Source organism: Palaemon carinicauda, chromosome 37 (genome assembly GCF_036898095.1).
Source record: "Palaemon carinicauda isolate YSFRI2023 chromosome 37, ASM3689809v2, whole genome shotgun sequence".
Lineage (NCBI taxonomy): Eukaryota > Metazoa > Arthropoda > Malacostraca > Decapoda > Palaemonidae > Palaemon > Palaemon carinicauda.
The window spans coordinates 61,199,920-61,224,919 of NC_090761.1; the positions used below are offsets into that span (position 1 = coordinate 61,199,920).

Genomic DNA, 25,000 nt, shown 5'->3' on the forward strand with positions numbered 1-25,000 from the left:
CTTTGGGTTTGTCTAGAAAATTACAGAAGTTACTGGTATATCATCAAAATGCATTAGAAGTATTTTCTTTTAAAGGTTTAATTTGCTCATGAATGGCAGAGGCAGGATAATGTCTTAGAGACTGACAAGATATACATATGCTCAGCGCCCAAGCCCCTCTCCACCCAAGCTAAGACCAGGGAGGGCCAGCAAATGGCTGTTGATAACTCAACAGGTAGAGCTATAAGCTCCACAAGATCTATAGATATAGTCTATAAACCTTAGGTTCCCCCAAACCCCAAATCATTAGCTCACAGGGATGGTGAGGTTACAAATACTACTAGAAACCATCGAACTTGAGCGAGACTCGAACCCCAGTGTAGTAAATCACCAGGCAGAGGCATTCTCGATGTCTACCATATGTATGCTACAGTATAATCATTCAGGAGTAAGCTACAATATAAAAGGTTTAGGTACGTTTAAGTTAATTTCATGCATATCATTGAAGATTTATGTCAATTCTTTCATAACAATTTGAGATGAGGTGTACCAAGAGTTTTATTGTCATGCAAGATGTGTGACCGCTTTATATCTCATATTTTTTTTTTAGTATACATATATATTTACCAATAACACTTAATTGGGTTAAATTCCTTTTGATTTACTGTTTTGTCAATATCATAAAAGTAAGCAAACCTTATTCAGCGGACAACTACGTTGTAAAATATATTCCCTCACAGGTCAAGACCTCTATTATGGGTAATCATTTTTCTCCCAGGTGAAACGCATAGCAGAAGAATTTGGATACATTTATGATGAAGACATTGTTAACCCATATGTAGCCGGATTCTTTGAGGGTGTTTTGGTGTACTTTGCTTCCCTCAATGCCACTCTAAGAGACGGCGGATCCATCAGAGATGGAAGAGATATCGTTGGACATATGTGGAACAAGACCTTTGATGGTGAGTACGCATTATGAAAATAGCGACATAGGGATCTCACTCAAAATATGTTCTACGCAGTCATTAACATACTTGAAAAATATGTTTTATTAGGTTCAAATTCCTTGTTCTTATTTATATCTTATGAATAAAATTATTTTTGTTGGTGGTATATTTATTGCAATAATTCCATTGTAATTCCCTCTGGCCTTTTCATTTCTGAAAATATTCATTAATGCAAACGAATGGGATTTCTTTAGCTGATACAGGCCAACATAGCTTAGCTTTCATTATGTATATTTCATTATTATTAGCAATGATAGCAATCCCCTTAAGAATAGAAGGCAAAATCACCTTTATAGCACAACATTTCAATGATGTTAAAATTCATATTTCTATTGAGAAAACAGACTTTTCTGTCAACAAGAAATCTAAATCCCCACTACTGAAATGTCCTCGAAATGCAGAGACCTTATATGCTATTTGACAAATGCCTGTTCAATCTGTTGTTTATAAGTAGATTCTTCGCTATATAACCTTCCTAGTTTGCCTTAAAAGATGAGACGAAAATAACCGGCCGGCTGAAAAATAGCGTACACAATGAAAGTAACATCTTTCTTTCCTGGCCACAATCCCATTATAGGATTCAAGATATAAGTTAGCTATCTCAGTCAGGATGTCTCAATGATAGTCATTTCTCTAACATGTCGAACTTATCATATGAAAAATTCACATATTGCCTCCATTGTCATGTTGTTTTTTTTTTTTTTTTTTTTTTTTTTTTTTTTTTTTTTTTTATCACTTGTAAAAATTCAAATTTCATTTAAAATCCTTCATCATTACGATATTAAACAATTTGAACCAATTCATTATCATCTCTCTCTTATACTTCAGCCCAGGTCGTGCCTTCTTGGTTCACTGGAAACATAACAATCGATGCCAAGGGCGACCGAAAGGCCGATTACTCCCTTCTGGATATGGATCCAGCCACAGGAATATTCAAGGTGAGATCTAGCAGAAATTTGATGCTGTTCGAGGGTGCCTGATTATTTTATTCTGTTATATGTAGATTAAATTTATGCTGACGTTCTGATGAGCATCTATTATGATGAAACTGGACCTGAAACCAAACACCATCATAAGCATAAGGGCTCCAACCAGGGTTGCCAGAATGACCTTTTTCTGGCCAAAAAACTCAAAATTTGTCCTTTTTCATGCTAGATACCTAAATTTGGCCTTTTTGAAATTGGTCAGCCTTAAATGCCATATGTTCGACCCTTTTCTACTATTAGATTGACCTTTTAAAGCTGCAGTTGATCAGACGTTGGCCTTTTCTCAATTGGAAAACCTGGCAACCCTGGCTACAACGGAGAAAATATCCCAGTAAGTTAAGGAATCAGAATAGCGCGTCTGAGAGTACCTTCAATCATTGAAGCCCATCATTTTCCATCTCTTTCCATGCAGTCTGTGGCAACCTATTACGGAGAGAGTGAAAGCCTGGAATTTACAGGCAATATATCATGGCCAGGAGGTAAACCACCGAGAGACCGGCCCATCTGTGGTTTCGACGGATCTCTCTGCCCTAATGGATCAGGTAAGTTCACAGTGCGTTTCACTAGCCTTTCGTGTTTCACTTACGTCATCTTAAGCTTGTAGTTGAAGAGGATATTCTATAGTGTGTATGTATTCGGTAATGCATGGCCTACAAACTGATGCGACCTAGTTTTAGTTTTAAGAAATTACATTCTGATACCATATTTAAGTTAAGATATACCTATTTCGAAGTTTTGTCACAAAATTCAATGGTTAAGTTTTTTTTCATAGAATAGAATGAAACTGAACTGCCTGAGTACAAATTCCTTAAATAAATTGAGTTACTAGAGTTTAAGATTTTACATTCGAGTAAAAAAAAAAAAAAGAATAAAAAAAATTAAAAAAAAAGGGGGGGGGGGGCGGGGAGAATACAATTGACTTACGGAGGCGAGACAAGATGAATCTCCCGACGACAGTACAACTCATGATCAACAATAAGTATAGTTGGTCTGTCCATTACTTGGACGGGTAACCATTGATAAAACCCAGACATTATCGGCACACAAGGCCCTTGAAAACCTATGGGACGTGGCGTAGAAGTAAAAATCTCGTCTGAAAATTATTTTCTTCTGACTAGTAGTGACTGGGAACAATATATATATATATATATATATATATATATATATATATATATATATATATATATATATATATATATATATATATAAAAGAAATATAAAGAGACAACATGTGTTGATTATAAGATATGTATCGAGCCAAGAAGACAAAAATGATGGAAGCTAGCACCTTCGAAAGTACTGAATCAATTCTTTTTTTCTTTCATTCATGGAAGACAAATACATATGTATGTATGTGAATGCGTGTATATATATGCATACATACATATATATATATATATATATATATATATATATATGTATGTATATATGTACATGTATGTTTATATGTACATACAAACATACACACATATATATACATATATATATATATATATATATATATATATATATATATATATATATATATATATATATATATATATATATATATATGTGTGTGTGTGTGTGTGTGTGTGTGTGTGTGTGTCTGTGTGTGTATGTGCAAGCATAAGTGTGTTATTTACATACATATGCATATAGAGATATCCATCATGAATTACATCTATATGTATTTATGTACTGTATATATGTGGTTTTCCTATTCTTTTCCCAGGACCTTGGAGTATAGTCGCTGGTTTGTTAGCGTCCCTTCTCGTCATTATGGGCATCGTCAGTGGGTTCATTTACAGGTGAGTATTGTAAATAATCTTTTTACGTAAAAAATACACACAATGGTAAATATGTTAAATGATTTTTTTTACATAGAAATACACGCAATGATAAATATGTTGAATAATCTTTTACGTAAAAATACACAATGTTAAATGTGTTAAATAATCTTTTTACGCAAAAGCACAATGATAAATATGTTGAATGATCTTTTTTACATAGAAATACACGCTATGATAAATATGTTGAATAATCTTTTACGTAAAAATACACAATGTTAAATGTGTTAAATAATCTTTTTACGCAAAAACACAATGATAAATATGTTAAATGATCTCTTTGACGTAAAATTACATACATTGATAAATATGTTAAATAATCGTTTTACGTAAAAATACACACATTGATAAATATGTTAAATAATCTTTTTACGTAAAAATACACGTATTGATAAATATGTTCAATAATCTTTTTATCTAAAAATACATACAATGATAAATGTGTTAAACAATCTTTTTTACGTAAAAATACAGACATTGATAAATATGAATCCATTATTGGTCAAAATTCAAAATACTTTTCCTAAATATTAAAAAGAAAAAAATGTCTTATAAAACATGTATTGATATTAAAATAAACAAAGTGAATAAATAAAGACAATGTACTTTTTTAGCATGATTATACGCATATTATATATATATATATATATATATATATATATATATATATATATATATGCTTATCCAATTTTTGACATTCTTGTTATAGTGCCGATGATATATAAATAATACATTATTCCTATGAGCGTGTGTAAATTTTTCAGTTGATAAAGAACAACTTTGTTTCATAAACTTAATATAATTACTGTATGTACCTAAAGATGTAACCAAACCATAGATGATTTTAGTAGGTCATTCGGGGGAAATTCTTCGACCAAAAAAAAATAATGTCTTTTTATACCTATTTACTTATCACCAACTATTTTTTCGCTTACTAACGTCGATAATTCGTATAATGACAAAAAATCTATTCATATATCTAACATGAATTTCATAAAATTCATGTCTTTTTATGCACATTCATAGCTATTTTTTTATATCGAGTGTCAAAAATTTGCCTAAAAAGCTGGTAAAAATCCTGGAAAAAAACTTTTGACAAGCATTTACAGTTTTAAAAACGAATATATTAACGTTAAGGAGTGATATTAGGGTCACCAACCCGAAAAAAGAAGGGTAAAATTACGGTCGTCTGTATTTTGGTGAAATACGGCTGAAAGAAACAATGTATTTTTAGGGAGAATTTGTAACTAAAATTAAGGTTTTTTAACAGTGCTGCTAATACAAAACATAAAGAATAAGAAATAGTTCGTACCATAATAAAAGATTAGTCTTTTTATACCCATTTATAACAACAACACATAACATAAATGATAAGAAAATTATTCGAATCACGATAAGAATATCTCCACATATCCAACAAGAATTTAACAACAACTTCCTATATTTCAGATTCAAATATTATAATCTTTCAATCATGTTCTTTCTTTGAAAATCCTCCGTTATATAATATAAAGATGAGCAAGATCCCTTTTCTCGCGTATTAGATTTTAGTACTTCCTTTGAAATACGTTTAGAATCCTTCCCTAATCTTTACGAGGGCTCTTATCCACGTCACTCAAAGGAAATCAAAACGGAATTGTATTTCAAAGAGAATATATCTATATCTAATCCGGGAGAAGACGATGTCTTGCTCATAGTTAACTGTAAAGACGATATTGCTCTTCATATAGGCTACATATACATATATATATAATATATATATATATGTGTGTGTGTGCATGAATGTATATATATATATATATATATATATATATATATATATATATATATATATATATATATATATATATATATGTGTGTGTGTGTGCTTGAATGTATATTATATATATATATATATATGTATGTGTGTATGTATTATATATATACTACGCACACACACACGCATATATATATATATATATATATATATATATATATATATATATATATATATATATATATATATATATATATACATGCTCGTTTTTATGGATACACGTAGACTATATATACACATATACCTACACACATACTGTATGTATATATATATATATATATATATATATATATATATATATATATATATATATATATATATGCAGGTGTATATATACATACACATACACAGTATATACCCGAGACCTTTGTCCTGCAGTGGACTATCAACGGCTGATGATAATAATAATAATGATAATATATAATTCAACATTTCCCATTTCGCAGACACTACAAACTAGAAGCAGATCTGGCCTCCATGACGTGGAGGGTTTCCTGGGACGACGTTGAAATTATCGATCAGACCAAAAGAGGCAAATTTGGATCGAAAAGCTCCATTGGTAAAATCAGCCTGATCGTAAGTGATGCGTCCATTTTGTCACCACAAGTGTGTCATTTTTTATTTTGTAGGGAATTTTTTATTTGTGCACTATTGATAGTTGGTGTATCTGCTAATTTTCTAGTTAATTTTTTATCTATGCATATCGATAATTTGTATACGTACTAATTTTCTATTCATTTTTTTTATTGATGCATATTAATAATTTGTATATGTACTTATTATCTAGTTTTATTTCAATTCCATTTTACAATTGAAAGCTCTGTATACCCTATAATGCCCACTGTAGATTTTTTGGACTAAAGGTATTTATCATTATCATTATTATTATTATTTTTATTATTATTATTATTATTATTATTATTATCATTATGACTAATTTTTGTAATGACTATAAGGCTGAATCAATACCCTGACTATAGTCAATGCTGTTACTGTTCTTGAAATATTTTATTTTAGTTTTTAATAATTTTCATATAGTTAATTTATTTCCTTATTTTCATTCCTCACTGGGCTATTTTTCCTTGTAAGGGCTTATAGGATCCTGCTTTTCAAACTAAGATTGTAACATAGCTAATAATAATAATAATAATAATAATAATAATAATAATAATAATAATAATAATAATAAATTTTTAATATGGCTGATTTTACAATGGCTAAGAGTAATATTTATTACTATTATTAATAGTAATATTATTATTATTATTATCATTATTATTATTATTATTATTATTCTATTCTATTTATTTCTCTTTTGTTCGACAGAGCAACGTATCAGTGGATTCTCTTGTGGGGAACAAGCAGGTCTTCATTCGAACTGGCAAATATAAGGTAAGTGGATCTCTCTCTCTCTCTCTCTCTCTCTCTCTCTCTCTCTCTCTCTCTCTCTCTCTCTCTCTCTCTCTCTCTCTCTCTCCGGGAATACCTAAGGAACCCAATTTTGATAGAATTTACCAACAAAAAAGGAATACTTAAAAGTACAAACCATGCACACACATATTACATATATATATATATATATATATATATATATATATATATATATATATATATATGTGTGTGTGTGTGTGTGTGTGTGTATATGTGTATATATATATATATATATATATATATATATATATATATATATATATATATATATAAAAGGATAGAAAATCTAAGAAAGTTTGCGGGTGTGGACTGGTATAGAAACATAAACAGACGCAAGTGGAAGGACATGTCTGTGGCCTTTGTTCTGCAGCGGACTAGTAACAGCTGAAGATGATGTTTTATATATATATATATATATATATATATATATATATATATATATATATATATATATATATATATATATATATATATATATAATATCAGAGTGGCTCCTCCTTCAAAATAGATATTTTACGTTCAGAATAAAATATATGGATGCAAAATTCCAATATTTATGTATGAAGGCTACACGTAAAATATAATATATATAAAAAATATAAATATTCATATATTCTTTCGGTCAAAGAATGACATAATTTCCTCCCGTTATCAATGACGCGCAACTGGAACTTTTTCCACCAAAGCCTCATCCCCCTTTTTTATACCACATCTGCCGCTGACACCTAATTACAGTCGTGTCGAACCGTGGGCGGCTGGCGGAATATTGCTCCCTATTATATCCATATATCTATTTTAACAGGCCTATACAATTTCCCATTTTGAGAGTAAGATATTTTTAACAGGCCTATACCATTTTCCGATAGTAAAATATTCTTAACATAGGCCTATACCATTTTCCCTTTGCAGAGTAAGATATTTTTAAAATAGGCCTATACCATTTTCCCTTTGCAGAGTAAAATATTTTTAACATAGCCCTATACCATTTTCCCTTTGCAGCGTAAAATATTTTTAACATGGACCTATACCATTTTCTCTGGAGTAAAATATTTTCAACATAGGCCTATACCATTTTCCCTTTAGAGTAAAGTATCTTGTTAACACAGGCGTATATATAATTTTCCCTTTGGAGAGTAGAATATTTTTAATATAGGCCAATACTATTTCCCTTTGGGGAGTAAAATATCTTTAACATACGCCTCCATTATTATCTCTTTGAGGAGTAAAATATTTTTTACATAACCCTATACACTTTCTCTTTGGAGAGTAAAATATCTTTAACTAGTCCTATACCATTTTCCCTTTGGAAAGTAAAATATTTCCCACAAAAATGTATAGATTAATAATTATATAGGCTACACAAACGTCGATAAATTGATAGATAGACATATCATTTTCTCTTTGGGGAGTAAAATAAGTCACGCAAAAGTTGATAGATAAATAATTATACACAAACAAAAATAAGCTGACTGATAGAAACATCATTTTTCCGTTAGAGAGCATTATACCAGAAAAGTTGAGTGATTCCGATAAAAAAAAAAAAATTGATGGATATATAAGCAAATATATAAATAAATTAATAGATATATACAGAAATGTTGGTAATATTAATCAGAATCAATTGTTACCTTTTAGTCTTTAGATTATCAAAGTACGATATGTTAACTTTACTTCTCTTTTTAAAATGTATAAGTCAGAATTCAACCTAAGTAAGAGTTCCCAATCAGATTCAAGTCTTGTAATGGTAAGTGCAGACAAAATATCTTAGGTTACAAAAATTGAGGGGTCATTGCCCTATTTACACACACGTGTATTTATGTGTGTGTATATATATATATATATATATATATATATATATATATATATATATATATATATATATATACTGTATATATATATATATATATATATATATATAGAGAGAGAGAGAGAGAGAGAGAGAGAGAGAGAGAGAGAGAGAGAGAGAGAGAGAGAGAGAGAGATAGATAGATAGATAGATAGATATATGATTTCTCCTGGATATTTATACTAGACATCAATGCATCTTCAATAATCCCAATCATACCCCACCCCACCCCCCTCAATTTTCGGTTTCAAAATACTTCTCAATATTCAGTTATCACTATTAGGGCTAAGCCTTAGATATGGGGAAGTTCTCACATTCTATGGCTGATTCAACCAAATACTCGATAGGCCAATAGAGCTTTTAATGACTCCATGACATACTAAGCTTTGATGTGTAATAGCTCTATATATATATTTATATATATATATATATATATATATATATATATATATATATATATATATAGATAGATAGATAGATAGATATACAACACACACACACACACACACACACACATATATATATATATATATATATATATATATATATATATATATATATATATATATATTTCAAAAGAAACGAATACAATATTCGACAAATATCCCTATAATAAACAACTAAACGTTTAATGCAAGATAAAACGTCCCTACAATGAATACATACAAAAAGTAACCATCTCAAATCCAGTAATCCGATTATTCATCATTATTGAAAAAAGCTATCGATTGTTCGCCAAAGGAATAAATAAGTTCATTCAGTGATTACTATCAAAACTAAGACCGAAAAGGGGTTGGTATATTTTACAAAGATTATGGGATTATAAAGGATTAGTAAGATATAATCTTTTATAAAAACAGGTAAGGGATATTCATGTAAATATGAGACAAAATATTATAATAAAAGGAATATTTTGGAATCGTCTATTATCAGTTGGTCTATAGATATGAATCCGTCAGCTGGTAAATGGAAATACGATAACTTGGACCATCAATATAAGAACCAAATGTTATGTATATGTTTCCTCAAATCAATCAACCTCATAATATATTGACAACTGGAATCAACTACGTAGCACTGCATAGTGAACTCAATTTACAAAGGATTTTATTTTTTAAAAATAAGAGAAAGAGTCCTGCAGCGAAGTGGCTGTTAGGTAATAACAGAGAGGCCAGCTAAATGTGAGTCTACGCAACAGGTTAATGAGTTGAGTGCAAAAATTGCAAATTAATTCAAAGAATGAGAAACGTGCAATGGCAAACTTAAACAGGTTATTCTATTATCACTGCAGAAGAAAACGAGGGATAAAAAGCAATAACATCACAGTGCATGAAACACATGCGGTACACGATCTGATAACGAACAATAAAACAGTATATCGGAATGAAGTCATCACAAATCCCGTTATCGGTCAATAAGGTCATTTACCCCATAGTTAATCCTACTAAAGGCATTATATTGTACTGGATATAAAGACCTATGTCACCTACCATCTTTCCATATTTATCAGTAAACAGGGATTAAGCAATTTCATCAAATATATATATATATATATATATATATATATATATATATATATATATATAAACAGGACATATCTGTTTTGACGTTATTACTGTTTTTACAATGATTTATTGTTAATTTATTCTCATCATTTATTTATTTCCTTATTTCCTTTACTCACTGGGCTATTTTTCCCTATTGGACCCCTTGGCCTTATAGCATCCTGCTTTTCCAACTGGGGTTGTAGCTTGGCTAGTAATAATATATATATATATATATATATATATATATATATATTTATATATATATATATATATATATATATATATATATATATAAAATAAAAAGGAGGACGAATAATCTGGACAACATCTTTCAATTTATTGGTGCCGACGTTTCAGGACTCATCCCATTATCAAGGCTGAAATGGACATATAAAACATTATAAGCAAAACTCAGTAAAAATATATAAAATACAAAAAACACAGTCAAAATTAAAATTGAAATTATAAACACAGTTACAAGTAAAATATGGAGATAAAAATATTAACTAAAAAAGAAAAGTATCTTAAAATTAAATATACAAAAATCAAAATTGTCTAAGGAGACCAACCTGTCTGGAACAGACTAGAGTACTGAGTGACTATCTGAAGGACAGTACTCAGGAGGAAAATTCTAAATTTGCCAGCTTAAGCGATGTGGAGGGGGACAGAGGATAATTGGCTGTTTAGTTTAGGAGCCTTTTCTTTAATCATTAACGATTCCAATACTAGTAGAGAAGAGTTATTTGGCGCTTGAGCTATGATTTCAAAGTTTTTATATGCAATGTTGGTCTTGCATTTACTTGCATGTTCTCTGATGGTTGAGAATTCTTTGGTTTTGAGTGCACATCCAGTTCTATGACTCACTCCCCGATGCGCATCTATGCGAACTTTCAGCAGTCTTTTTGTGGAACCCACATAATTTCCGAGATTACATCTCGGACAAGTAAACATATAGACCACCGAAGAACGCATTAGGTCAGGGAGAGAATCCTTAATTCTAAACATAGATCCCACTGTCAGGGGATTCTTAAAAATAAGTTTAAAATCCAGACTTGGAAAATTGTTTAAAATGACCTTTTTGATTTGTTTCCCATATTTTCCGTTATTAAACAATTTTCCAAGTCTGGATTTTAAACTTATTTTTAAGAATCCCCTGACAGTGGGATCTATGTTTAGAATTAAGGATTCTCTCCCCGACCTAATGCGTTCTTCAGTGGTCTATATGTTTACTTGTCCGAGATGTAATCTCGGAAATTATGTGGGTTCCACAAAAAGACTGCTGAAAGTTCGCATAGATGCGCATCGGGGAGTGAGTCATAGAACTGGATGTGCACTCAAAACCAAAGAATTCTCAACCATCAGAGAACATGCAAGTAAATGCAAGACCAACATTGCATATAAAAACTTTGAAATCATAGCTCAAGCGCCAAATAACTCTTCTCTACTAGTATTGGAATCGTTAATGATTAAAGAAAAGGCTCCTAAACTAAACAGCCAATTATCCTCTGTCCCCCTCCACATCGCTTAAGCTGGCAAATTTAGAATTTTCCTCCTGAGTACTGTCCTTCAGATAGTCACTCAGTACTCTAGTCTGTTCCAGACAGGTTGGTCTCCTTAGACAATTTTGATTTTTGTATATTTAATTTTAAGATACTTTTCTTTTTTAGTTAATATTTTTATCTCCATATTTTACTTGTAACTGTGTTTATAATTTCAATTTTAATTTTGACTGTGTTTTTTGTATTTTATATATTTTTACTGAGTTTTGCTTATAATGTTTTATATGTCCATTTCAGCCTTGATAATGGGATGAGTCCTGAAACGTCGGCACCAATAAATTGAAAGATGTTGTCCAGACTATTCGTCCTCCTTTTTATTTTATCTTTGAAGCTCGCCAGGAGCAACGACCTACCTCAATATATATATATATATATATATATATATATATATATATATATATATATATATATATATATATATATACATACTGTGTATATATATATATATATATATATATATATATATATATATATATATATATATATATATATATATATATATATATATATATATATACAACAGTCGTTATATATTATAAATGTGCATCACCATGAATTGAAAAATCTCATGGAATGAGTCTGATAATGTGCAATGTTTTTGCCACAAACTAGTTCAAAAATTAAGCTGCTAAACTGCAGTTTATTTCAAGTGAATACTTGAAGATCCTAAATTATATGAGAGTGTATGAAAGATGTTTTGTTTTTCACAATTCGGTGGACACTTACAATTGCTAATGTATTATTCATAAAAAAATATAAATGTGAACAATAACAATAAATATGTACAAGGTAGCATTTACATTATACAATGTTAAATATGTCCAGACTAATGCAAAAGTACTAGGAAATTTTCAAGCACATTTTAATAATAATAATAATAATAATAATAATAATGATAATAATAATAATAAATATGTACAAGGTAGTTTTTACATTACACAATGTTAAATAAGCATAGACAAATGCAAAAGTACAAGGAAATTTTCAAGTACATTTTAATGATAACAACAACAACAACAACAATAATAATAATAATAATAATAATAATAATAATAATAATAATAATAATAATAATAATAATATAAAGCCCTTGTACTTCGTTAGGACAGACTGATTATGGCTGAAAATCCACACTTTAAAAGAAAAAAATAACACAACTACCTAACCTAACCTAGTAACCGTTTTCTTTGACTGCCGTATTCTTTAGCTTTCCCAAAGACTAACTCTCGACCCTTTGCTTGCTTCCAAACCAGCCTCACTTCTGGCAATGTAACATTAAATCATAATATTTCGTAAATCATAGAACTAACTTCATTTTATCGTATTTCAGACCAAAATAAACAACAGCTTCTCCATTAAGAAAATTAGTCGATTTGACAAGTAGGCCTAGTAAGAAAGTTTACACCTGTCCCAACGAACTACGTTAATAATAATAATAATAACAATAATAATAACAACAACAACAACGATGATGTACGGTAGAAATAATACAAAACAAATACTTTAAACCATAGTAAAGCACCTTAGACTCGTACGTAGGAATTTTATGCATAACATTAAACGTGGAATAATTAAAAATATATATTTGAATAAAAATTAAAACAAACAGGTACAAAAGAGGAGATGCATTATGTTCATTTGTACTTTGAACACCGTTACAATCTCCTTTTTTGTTAACGTTAAATGGTAACACTCACTCTTCTGTCAGAGAAGATCGTTGGCATCAAAATGTCAATTTGCAGTCTTCCATCATAGGCAAAGGACAACAGCTCTGTGGGGGTGTCTTCAATACTGTATCAATTTTTTATTACATATCCTGAAGGATTGATAAGTAGATAACCAACTGGGTGACGTCACTGAAGCTGACCTGTGTGTCCGGACGTACGTGGAGTCTTCGACATTGAGAGTCATTATTGTTTAATGTTGTAAAGAATAGACATGGTAAAAGAGTTTCAGTGGATCTTCTCTCAGCCATTTATCAGTTTAATATCCTGAACGCATGGAAGGTAAGAACGCACACTGACCAGGATTAGGCCTATGATTTCTCTCATGCGCAAACAATGCAACTGCACCTGTTGAAATGCCATAAGATAAGCCCTTAGTTGTCCCCCATGCAATTATCAACAAATAAACGAAGGCGTAACAAGTCCCTGTTGGTTTCTTCTGGTTGCAAATGCAACCAACTTTATAATGCAACACCATCAGCCTCACTCCCATTCAGTATCCCAGCATTCCTTTGTTTTATTTTAACGTCAAAGTGTTTCCGATACTTAGTTGTATCATAAACACACCCGCTATATCCAAAGTTTACGGTAAGGTAACCTGTACTATAAATATGGTGTGTCTAGGCTACATGAATAATTCTCACTAGAAAAGGCCTTCCAACATCAAGTATTTCATTCAAGATTGATGATACGGTAAAAGATTACACATAGGCCTACACTGCGTTTTAGTGGGAGCAAGGGTAATATCATAAGATTTTTTGTGAAAATTTTTCTGTAACATAATGACCTACCGAGGCTTTCTACTTGAAGAGTTTAAATAACCAACAACATATACTTATAAAAGTGCAATGTGCTCTCTGACTCGATTAAGCAACAAGTATCGATAGCTTTTTGCGGAGATTGGGTTTATAGTTAAAGGAAGTCTGAGACTCCTTAAGCTTGACTTAAACTCCTTTCTTTTGATGGAAATGCCATGACAGTGGCAAAGTATCCGTGCCTAACATTACAAACATATTTCAAAGGGCATAGGAACATATGCCAGATCATCTATATCATTTTCAATAACTAATATCGTGTAATGATTCATCATGAGCTGTAAGTCATCTTGTAAGTTTGAAAAAGCATTTTTTCGAGCACATGAATCTAACTGATCACGTAAAACATCGTGAACACGAAATTAGGAGGACCTGCTACCACTGGCATATTGTTATCACTAAATGATATGTTTCTGATGAATAATAAACACTGCACTCAATCAAATCACTGAACAATCACACAAATACGCTAGTTGGCGAGTTTAAACCACGCGGGAGAACGTTCGAAAGTACACTGCCTGATAGAGAGCAGAGTTGCCAGATTTTATAAATGAAAAAGGCCAACTTCTAATCAACAGAAGCTTTAAAAGGCCAACGCATTTGTAGGAAAAGGCCAAATATATAGTATTTAAGACCAGCCTTTTTTCATACTACTTTACACCAACCAATGTAAAAAAAAATGCCAAACTTGAGGTTTTTTAGCCTGAAAAAACACCTAACTGGCAACTCTGATAGAGAGGGGAATGACTAATGCTGATAGGCTGAGAACGGAGATTCGACCATATTTACTTGGATATGATTGGCTGGCACACGAACTCACCGCTAACCTTACATTTAAACATAACCGTCTAACTTTTCCAGTTTCCAGGGTAGGGTATTTAAGATTATATATATATATATATATATATATATATATATATATATATATATATATATATATATATATATATATATATGTGTGTGTGTGTATATATATATATATATATATATATATATATATATATATATATATATATATATATATATATGCAGTATATATATATATATATATATATATATATATATATATATATATATATATATATATATATCATTATTGTACAACACGCTATAGCAAGCTGGAAATAGAATTATGTGTAACAACTGCTAGTATAGGAAAATACCCTCCATACTATGATAACTATTTTACTGACAATAGATTTTAAATAACCAAACGAGAATCATGTTATATAATCTGTGTATAAACCGATTTTTTTTGTGATATACGAATGGTCTCTTTACTTATACGCCTATATTGAGGAAAATGCGGTTAAATGTGCTGGTCATGTAATTAGTATATCTTTTGGATGTTGTTCGTTCATAGTAAAAAAAAAAAAAAGGTTAAACAAACTGCTTAAACCTCTTGAGTAATTAGCTTTAAGTTGGGAAAGTGTCTTTTTAAATTGGATTCTTGCTAGCTGTTACTTTTCACAATACTGAAAGTTATCAAAATTCATGTATAAATTTCACATGCTAAAAATGACAATAGTCTCACATCATGTTAGCTTGGATTAACCATTTTGTTTTTAATTTCTTTTTATTTCTTTTTCAGGGCGTAACTGTTGCCATCAAAAAGGTGTCTAAAAACAGGGTAGATCTTGGTCGTCCTATGCTTATACAGCTTAAGAGGGTGAGTTGCCTTCATTCTATCTTCAGTTGAAAGGGAGATGTAGGCCTATTGCTTTTCGTCAACTCTTCATTTGTATATATTCATTATTAACGAGTTCTTTTGTATCATGTCTCTGATATTTTTTACTTATTATGTAAATAAGATAATTTTTAGTATTACAACTGAGCTCCTCTTCTGAATAATCAGGTTCACCATCGTTTATAACACTGTCAAGTAAACTGATCAGTTTTATTGTCATGGTCATACAAGATCAGTTTCCTGGGTTCTTAACATTGTAATTCTTTGATAGAAGAGGAGCTTTTAGCACTTGTTGGATGTGTGTGTGTGTGTGTAGATTGCCTTACCTTATGTAAGACACGGGCTCTTGCCGCTGGGCAGCCCGTAAACTTGTTGGAGAATTGGTAATGTTACTCCACTATGTAAATGTGTTTGTGGTAGATCTAGACCCATTCAAACCAACTGAGGTCCTCTTCTGAATAATTAGTTCCATCTTTATTCATATTAATACAACGTTTCTATTATATCCAAGACAACATTCTTATAACACCAATCCATTACATCCAACAGCTATTAGCATTTGTTGGAGAATTGGTAATGTTACTCCCCTATGTAAATGTGTTTGTGGTAGATCTAGTCCCATTCAAACCAATTGAGCTCCTCTTCTGAATAATTAGTTCCATCTTCATTCATATTAATACAACGTTTCTATTATATCCAAGACAACATTCTTATAACACCAATCCATTACATTCAACAGCTAAAAGACCTCCAGTACGATCACTTGGTGCGTTTCATTGGCGTCTGTTTGGACCCCAACCCCCACTGCGCTATCTTCACCGAATACTGCCCAAGAGGATCTCTCCAGGACATCCTGGAGAACGACGACGTCCAGTTGGATTCCATGTTCAAGATGTCCTTAATGCACGACATCATAAAGGTTATATTATTTTTTTCGTTATTGATTAAAGATGGAGTTGAAAAAAAAAAAAAAAAAAAAAAAGAAAAAAAAAAAAAAAGAGCTGTTTTAAGTTACGTAAGCAGAGCCGTCTGGTTTTGACAGCTGACGAGAGTAGGGCGGATTTTGTTTACAAACTTTCATTTAAAACTTAGCTTCATTATTTTCCTTTCAGTTGCATGAGGTAACTGAAATTGGTTATTTTCTGTCGATTCTACTATAATTTTTCAACGAGGAAAGGATACTTATTTATATATTGTCGATCAACTAAAAAGCATTTAAACTGATCTCGACCAAAATTTAACAATGCTGAGAAATATTGCCAATGAATGTATTTGATAAATTTCATCATAATTTAATAAGTAGTTGTTTCGTAATCATGCTATCCTTTAGCCTTGTAGTTTGTCCTTTAAAATATTAAATAATTTTACTCTAAAATTGATCATCTTTAGGTCTCTCTTCGCAACGTCCTGATTATAGACACACTGACAGACATAGAGAACAGAAAGCCAAATTTCCAAAGCACATGTAATAAATGGCAGCTGAGGAATAATTATTAGAGAAAAAAAATTCAAATTGGCAATTTCTTGAAAATGGTACAGTTGGATACAAGAATTCATGTCACTTCACTCTCAGGAAGTGCATCATGTCACACCGTTACTGAGCAACGGGTAACCAAACAGCTAGTGTATAGAGAGATGGTAGAGATGGATGCTTGGGGGCAAACACAAGAACTGGGCGCGCAGAAAGCGGTTGATAGGCGGCACTTCCTCAGAGCGAGGTGAGCCACGAATTCCTGTGGCCAACTGTACATGAATCATCATTGTCCATGATGTTGTTACGTAAACTGGTCAGTTTTATTGTCATTAGGCATGCAAGATCAGTTTCTGGGGTTGCAGAACATTGTAATCTTTATAGAAAATTATTATAATAATTTCTTCATTTTGGAATACAATAACATTTCATGTTCGCCATTGCCTTCACAAAAGTTCAAATTGTTGGTGATGAAATTTTAGAAGTGCTGGAATAATACCAATATAAAAATAAAGCCTAAGAAATATTGTTAGAAAAATATTCTAACAGTTATCTGAGGCGCAGTTTCATTTGCTGTAAGAAAAATGCGACAAATAATTTTTGCAATTTCGTTTACGATATATTAATCATAGGAGGTTTTTTTTCCTTCAGTTTAGTAACTACAGTCAATTCTTTTTAGTGAGGTAGATTTACACCGCCTCGCTGGGGTGCCCTTTTAGCTCGGAAAAGTTTCCTGCTCGATGATTGGTTGGACGAGATAATTCTAACCAATCAGATAGCAAGAAACTTTTCCGAGCTAAAAGGGGACCGCTAGGAGTCAGTGCAAAGGCGCCTCATTAAAAAAAAAAAAAAAAATAGTATAGTTTTCTCCAATGTCGATTTTCTGAGGTTAGTAAGAAGAAATGAATGATCACAGGCATTAAATATTTTTTTTCTTTTAACTGATCATGCTATACACTTCACATTATGTAAAATATTCCTTTTTTATTATAACAGGGAATGGCCTTCTTACACACTAGCGAAATACGCACTCACGGGAATTTGAAGTCGAGTAATTGCGTTGTCGACTCGAGGTTTGTCCTCAAAATAACGGATTTTGGCCTGCATGGGTTGGATGACAGAGAGAGAAGTTACTCTTCGGATTCTTACGCTTACTGGAGACGTAAGTAATGATTTGCTTTTGCAGTTATGACCTCAAAAGACTAGATAGAGTTAGTAAGGATTTGCTTTATCAGCTCTGACCCCAGAAGACTGGATAGAGTTAGTAATAATTTAGTTTTACAATTATGACCCCAGAAGACTGGATAAAACTAGTAATGGTTTGCTTTTATAGTTATGACCTCAAAAGACTAGATAGAGTTAGTAATGACTTGCTTCAGCAGTTATAACCTCAAAAGACTGGATAGAGTTAGCAATGATTTGCTTTTACAGTTATGATCCCAGAAAACTGGATAGAGTTAGTAATGGTTTGCTTTATCAGTTATGGCCCCAGAAGACTAGATAGAGTTTGTAATTATTTGGTTTTACAGTTATGACCCCAGAAGACTGGATAAAACTAGTAATAGTTTGCTTTTATAGTTATGACCTCAAAAGACTAGATAGAGTTAGAAATGATTTGCCTCAGCAGTTATAACCTCAAAAGACTGGATAGAGTTAGCAATGATTTGCTTTTACAGTTATGGCCCAAGAAGACTAGATAGAGTTTGTAATGATTTGCTTTTACAGTTATGGCCCAAGAAGACTAGATAGAGTTTGTAATGATTTGCTTTTACACTTATGACCCCGGAAGACTAGATATAGTAAGGATTTGCTTTTACAGTTATGACCCCAGAAGACTAGTTATAGTAAGGATTTGCTTTTACAGTTATGACCCGAGAAGACTAGATAGAGTTTGTAATGATTTGCTTTTACACTTATGACCCCGGAAGACTAGATATAGTAAGGATTTGCTTTTACAGTTATGACCCCAGAAGACTAGTTATAGTAAGGATTTGCTTTTACAGTTATGACCCGAGAAGACTAGCTATAGTAAGGATTTGCTTTTACAGTTATGACCCCAGAAGACTGGATAAAACTAGTAATGGTTTGCTTTTACAGTTATGACCTCAAAAGACTAGATAGAGTTAGTAATGATTTGCTTCAGCAGTTATAATCTCAAAAGACTGGATAGAGTTCCCTAAGAGGATTTAGCATTTTATTTATATTTTTGAGTGACTTATGAGAAAAGTAGATCATTAGGAGATTTTTGGCGTAGAAAGCTACTTATACTTATAGAAACCTTTGAAGATTTGTTTTTAATATGCTTATATTTCTAAAAGATCTTTTTAGATAGGCGGGAAATTGCAACTTCAAGAGAAATCCTCTTAATTTTTTTTAAATAGGAAAGCAGCTTTGATAGGAATCATACGTAGCATTCTATTTATACATTTGACATTCCTTATATATATATATATATATATATATATATATATATATATATATATATATATATATATATATATGTGTGTGTGTGTGTGTGTGTGTGTATTCATACTGTGTGTGTATGTATATATATATATATATATATATATATATATATATATATATATATATATATATATATTCATACTGTGTGTATATATATACATACATACATATATATGAATATATATATATATATATATATATATATATATATATATATATATATATATATATATATACATTTATATATACATATATATATATATATATATATATATATATATATATACATATACATATACATATACATATACATATACATATATAAAGATGGGAACTTCAAGGAAGATTTCTATTTCGTAATTTATTTCGTACAGCTCCAGAAAGATTCTGAATTAACAAAAGATTTATTAGCATAACTTTACATTGATTATTTTCTTTATTTACATTATTATAAAAAAGATCTGTTAATGCTGACAAGACCTGATTTACTAATACTAAAAAAGTACTATTTATACAATTATGCTAATTTTCTAAAGTATACAGTTTTTTTTAAATTCTTTACCCTTCCAGAATTCTACGAATATAGAAATTAATATTCTTTCAACTGTTAATTAACTTTGTAAACAGTTAAATTTAGGTAAATTTTAATAAACCAAAATATTCATACACATATAAATCTACGTTTATTTAATCTTCCTTTGACCAAAACATCAAAACCTAAGGTATAGTAAACTTTATATATGATCTGTGACGGTCTAGAGAGAGGTTATGACTCAAAGGCAGGATGCAATCAACTGAGTAACTTTATTAAAGAACACTCTCCTTTCTATACAAAACCTCAAGGCAACAGGAATTTTCGTGTCCGAGAGACAGACAATGTTAGAGAGGAAACACGCAGACATGTTTATTCTGGTTCTTTTTAGTGCGAGGGAAGAGCGCAGATACAAGCATATTATATACAAAATAATTTATGTACGATCGTGTGACACACGGTTGGTACAGATCAAAGGCCACTTCATTGTCTTCATCACGACACTGACCTCCATTTGAGGGGAAAAGTCTACTTTCCAGTAACCTCATTGTTTGTTAGAATTCTTTTCTACGCTGTTAAAAAAAAAAAGAAAAAAAAAGTTATCTTAATCCGAAATTCTCCGTTAACATATACTGTTTTCGGTCGTATTTCAATAAAATACAGGCGACCGTAATTTTACCCTACTTTGTTATTATCTTTTACAGGTTGGTGACCGTAGTATCACTCCTTAACGTCAATATATCCGTTTTTAAAACAGTAAATCCTTGCCAACTTTTATTCCAGAATTTTTTTTTTCGGCAAATTTTTCAGTGTAGTCTTGATTGCTCAGGTGCTACTTAACTTTGAACGTTAAATTAGTTTTACCTCTTTGAAAACTATTAAATTTAATGAAATCTAGAAACCTACGTTAACGTAAGCTATTATAGAATATATGTTCATGTCTTAATGGTATTGAAGAGAATAATATAAGAATCATCATCTCCTACGCCTATTATTATTATTATTATTATTATTATTATTATTATTATTATTATTATTATTATTATTACTATTATTATTATTTGCTAAGCTACAACCCTAATTGGAAAAGCAGGATTCTATAAGCCCATGGGCCCCAACAGGAAAATAGCACAGTAAGGAAAGGAAAGAAGGAAAAAGCACTTATGTAGACTATAAAAACTTTAACAAAACAAGAGGAAGCGAAATTAGATAGAATAATTTGCCCGAGTGCACCCTCAAGCAAGAGAACTGTAACCCAAGACAATGAAAGACCATGGTACAGAGCCTAAGGTACTACCCAAGACTAGAGAACAATGGTTTGATTTTGGAGTGTCCTTCTCCTAGAAGAGCTGCTTACCATAGCTAAAGAGTCTCTTGTACCCTTACCAAGAGGAAAGTAGCCACTGAACAATTACAGTGCAGTAGTTAACCCCTTGGGTGAAGAAGAATTGTTTGGTAATCTCAATGTTGTCAGGTGTATGAGGACAGAAAAAAATCTGTAAAGAATAGGCCAGACTATTCGGTGTATGTGTAGGCAAAAGTAAAGTGCACTGTAACCAGAGAGAAGGATCCAATGTAGTACTGTCTGGCTAGTCAAAGGACCCCATAACTCTCAAGCGATAGTATCTCAACGGGTGGCTGGTGCCCTGGCCAACCTACTACTGGCGAAATTTAACCGAGGCCCTTTGCGTCAATAGGATGATGATGATGATGAGATATATATATATATATATATATATATATATATATATATATATATATATATATATATATATATATATATATACATATATGTGTGTGTGTGTATCATCAGCTTTGTTCTCAAGCTGTTACCCTGTTTGACGTTTTCCTTTATTATGCACAGTAGGCCTACATTGAAAATCCATTTATGTTCTTCCCTGCTGCCATGTTATTCTTGGAGATTAAGCTAACCTTATACAGGCACTTTCACTCTCCATCAATGTCCTTTTTTTCTATAGGGGATTCTCGTTGTCTGCGACAATATTCGTTTTTGTGTTTGCTTGTGTTATTATTAAGCGAGGAGTTGCGTGTTTAATTTTATTTGAAGGTCGTTCATGAATGGCAGAGGCAAGGGACAGGCTAATGCTCTAGAGACAGAACAATATCCTAGAGCAGTGGTTCCCAAACTGGGGGCGTGAGGACGATACAAGGGAGGCGTAAAGTCATCTGCTCGAAATTACTTGTTTAATAGAATAATAAAATCATTAAAAGAACAAATATCTGTCATTACATACATGCATCCATCTCACTAAATTTGACCAGAAATTGTGCCTTAGTCTCATGAGTATTTCCAAATATTATATGCCATGTTTTCAAATGATCTATTCTTAAAATTGCAACTCAATTTTGCCAATTTGCTAATGTTCAAACTTTTTTTTCGTTCACTTTGAACCAAATGTTTCGTTTTTAGTTACTGGAATGTACTATTATTTGTTTGAGTGGCTTTCATTATTAAAATGTAATACAAACAGAAATCTTTTTTCCTGTACAATGCTAAGAAATAAATGTAAGAATCATTTCATATAAAAAAAAAAAAGAGAGGAGGGGGGGCGTACGGGTCTACTGAAGCAAAAAGGGGGCGTCAGGTAAGATAGTTTGGGAACCACTGCCCTAGAGGCTGACCTGCGGCGCTCAAGCCTCCTCTCCATCAAGCTAGGACCAGGAAGGGTCAGGCAATAGCTGCTGTTGACTCAGCAGGTAGACTTATAGGCTCCCCCAAATGGCTTTAGCCTAGCTTATAAGGATGGTGAGGTTGCAGACACAACTAAAAACTATCGAGGTTGAGCATGTCTCAAACCCCCGTCCAACAGATTGTCAACCAAGGAAATTTTCAATAGGCTACCACAGAAAGGGATTATATTATATTAGATAGGAATGCAGCTTCATGGGGGAGATACAACCGTTTTGTGAGGGCTGTTTAGCCTTGGCGGAGGTTTGCTATCTCGGAATACCCGCTGCAGCTCTTTTACAATGTTACATCTTTCAATGTTGTCAATTTCCCTAAGACTTGCTTTTAATCTAATCAATCTCTCTTTTTTTTTTTTTTTTACTGATCATCATCCTTATAGAATTATTCTATATGTCTCTCTTATCATCTTTACCTACAAGAAATAGCTAACGATTATCCTACGTTCATAATTCACTTAATCACCAAGTGTAATAATTTTATATAATCTAATAATTATAATCTTTCCAAAGTTACCCCGAATATTCTATGCTCCTTTTATTTTTTTTTAATTATAAAGAAATAACTTTGAACCGTGTCATATGCTCATTCTTCTATTCCTTGTCTTTGAAGGGGTTTCCTTACTGCTGATGTTTTGACAGAATTAGTTGTTGATTCTAGTAATCATCCCTCATTCTCTCACCTAAGACATCCTAAATTAACTGTCCCTCGTATCATTTACTCTCAGGGAAGCTTTGGACAGCGCCAGAGATCTTAAGGAGCATCAATCCTCCTCCTGAAGGGACTCAGAAGGCTGATGTGTACGCCTTTGCCATCATCGTTCACGAGATTGTCTATAGGAAAGGTCCTTTCTATGTTAACTTGGATGATTCCTCACCAAGACGTGAGTATTGCTTTGCAAAGAGATTAAAAGCTAGATATTGTACATATTCTAAATGAGATTTAGGGTTATAAATGTCATGTTTCATGGAGTTCTGTGATGATATAGTATAAAATTGATGATACATATAGTTTTTATTAATCAATGGTATCCAGTTGGTATCCATTTTTGTGTGTGTGAGTGTCTTGACCTCCCGTTGCATGAAAATTAACCTCAACATTTCATACCTTTAACGTTAACAATAGGTTTAACATAAGAACAAACTTTCAACTGTGCCAAAAAACCTGTCAACTACGGAATGGTAATAGTGAAGACGCTTCATTATTATCATCATAATTGCAAATCTATATCTAGTTTTTTTCATCTCCGAATTAGATAAAACTATTACGAATCTTCATCAAACGAATACCCTTACAATATAAGAGAAACAACATTGCAAGATCAATATAATAAATCTTAAGTTCATGTTATTCCTTTCTGGAACCTCAATTTTGATTATGACATTTACATATTATCATTATTATTATTATTATTATTATTATTATTATTATTATTATTATTATTATTATTATTATTATTATTATTAGTTAAGCTACAACTCTAGTTGGAAAAGCAGGATGCTATAATCTCAAGAGCTCCAACAGGGAAAAATAACCCATTGAAGAAAAGAAGAAAAAAAAAGAAATAAATAAACCACTAGAGAATCAATGAAAAATTA

At 31.4% G+C, this 25,000-nt stretch overlaps 1 protein-coding gene across 2 annotated transcripts in view; it reads left to right on the plus strand.

The window, feature by feature from the left end:
* The window catches only part of LOC137629723 (atrial natriuretic peptide receptor 1-like), a 118,122-nt gene that overhangs the window by 82,263 nt on the left and 10,859 nt on the right, over nucleotides 1-25,000 (plus strand). For both annotated transcript variants that reach the window (XR_011041594.1, XM_068361288.1), the window contains exons 7-16: nucleotides 758-941; nucleotides 1,815-1,924; nucleotides 2,385-2,514; nucleotides 3,687-3,762; nucleotides 6,064-6,193; nucleotides 6,944-7,009; nucleotides 16,131-16,208; nucleotides 16,966-17,145; nucleotides 18,694-18,859; nucleotides 24,130-24,285. Coding sequence is in view for 1 of the 2 variants with exons in the window: in XM_068361288.1 (XP_068217389.1) it covers nucleotides 758-941; nucleotides 1,815-1,924; nucleotides 2,385-2,514; nucleotides 3,687-3,762; nucleotides 6,064-6,193; nucleotides 6,944-7,009; nucleotides 16,131-16,208; nucleotides 16,966-17,145; nucleotides 18,694-18,859; nucleotides 24,130-24,285 (1,276 nt within the window). In the remaining variant the exon portion in view is untranslated. The remainder of the gene's footprint in view (nucleotides 1-757; nucleotides 942-1,814; nucleotides 1,925-2,384; nucleotides 2,515-3,686; nucleotides 3,763-6,063; nucleotides 6,194-6,943; nucleotides 7,010-16,130; nucleotides 16,209-16,965; nucleotides 17,146-18,693; nucleotides 18,860-24,129; nucleotides 24,286-25,000) is intronic.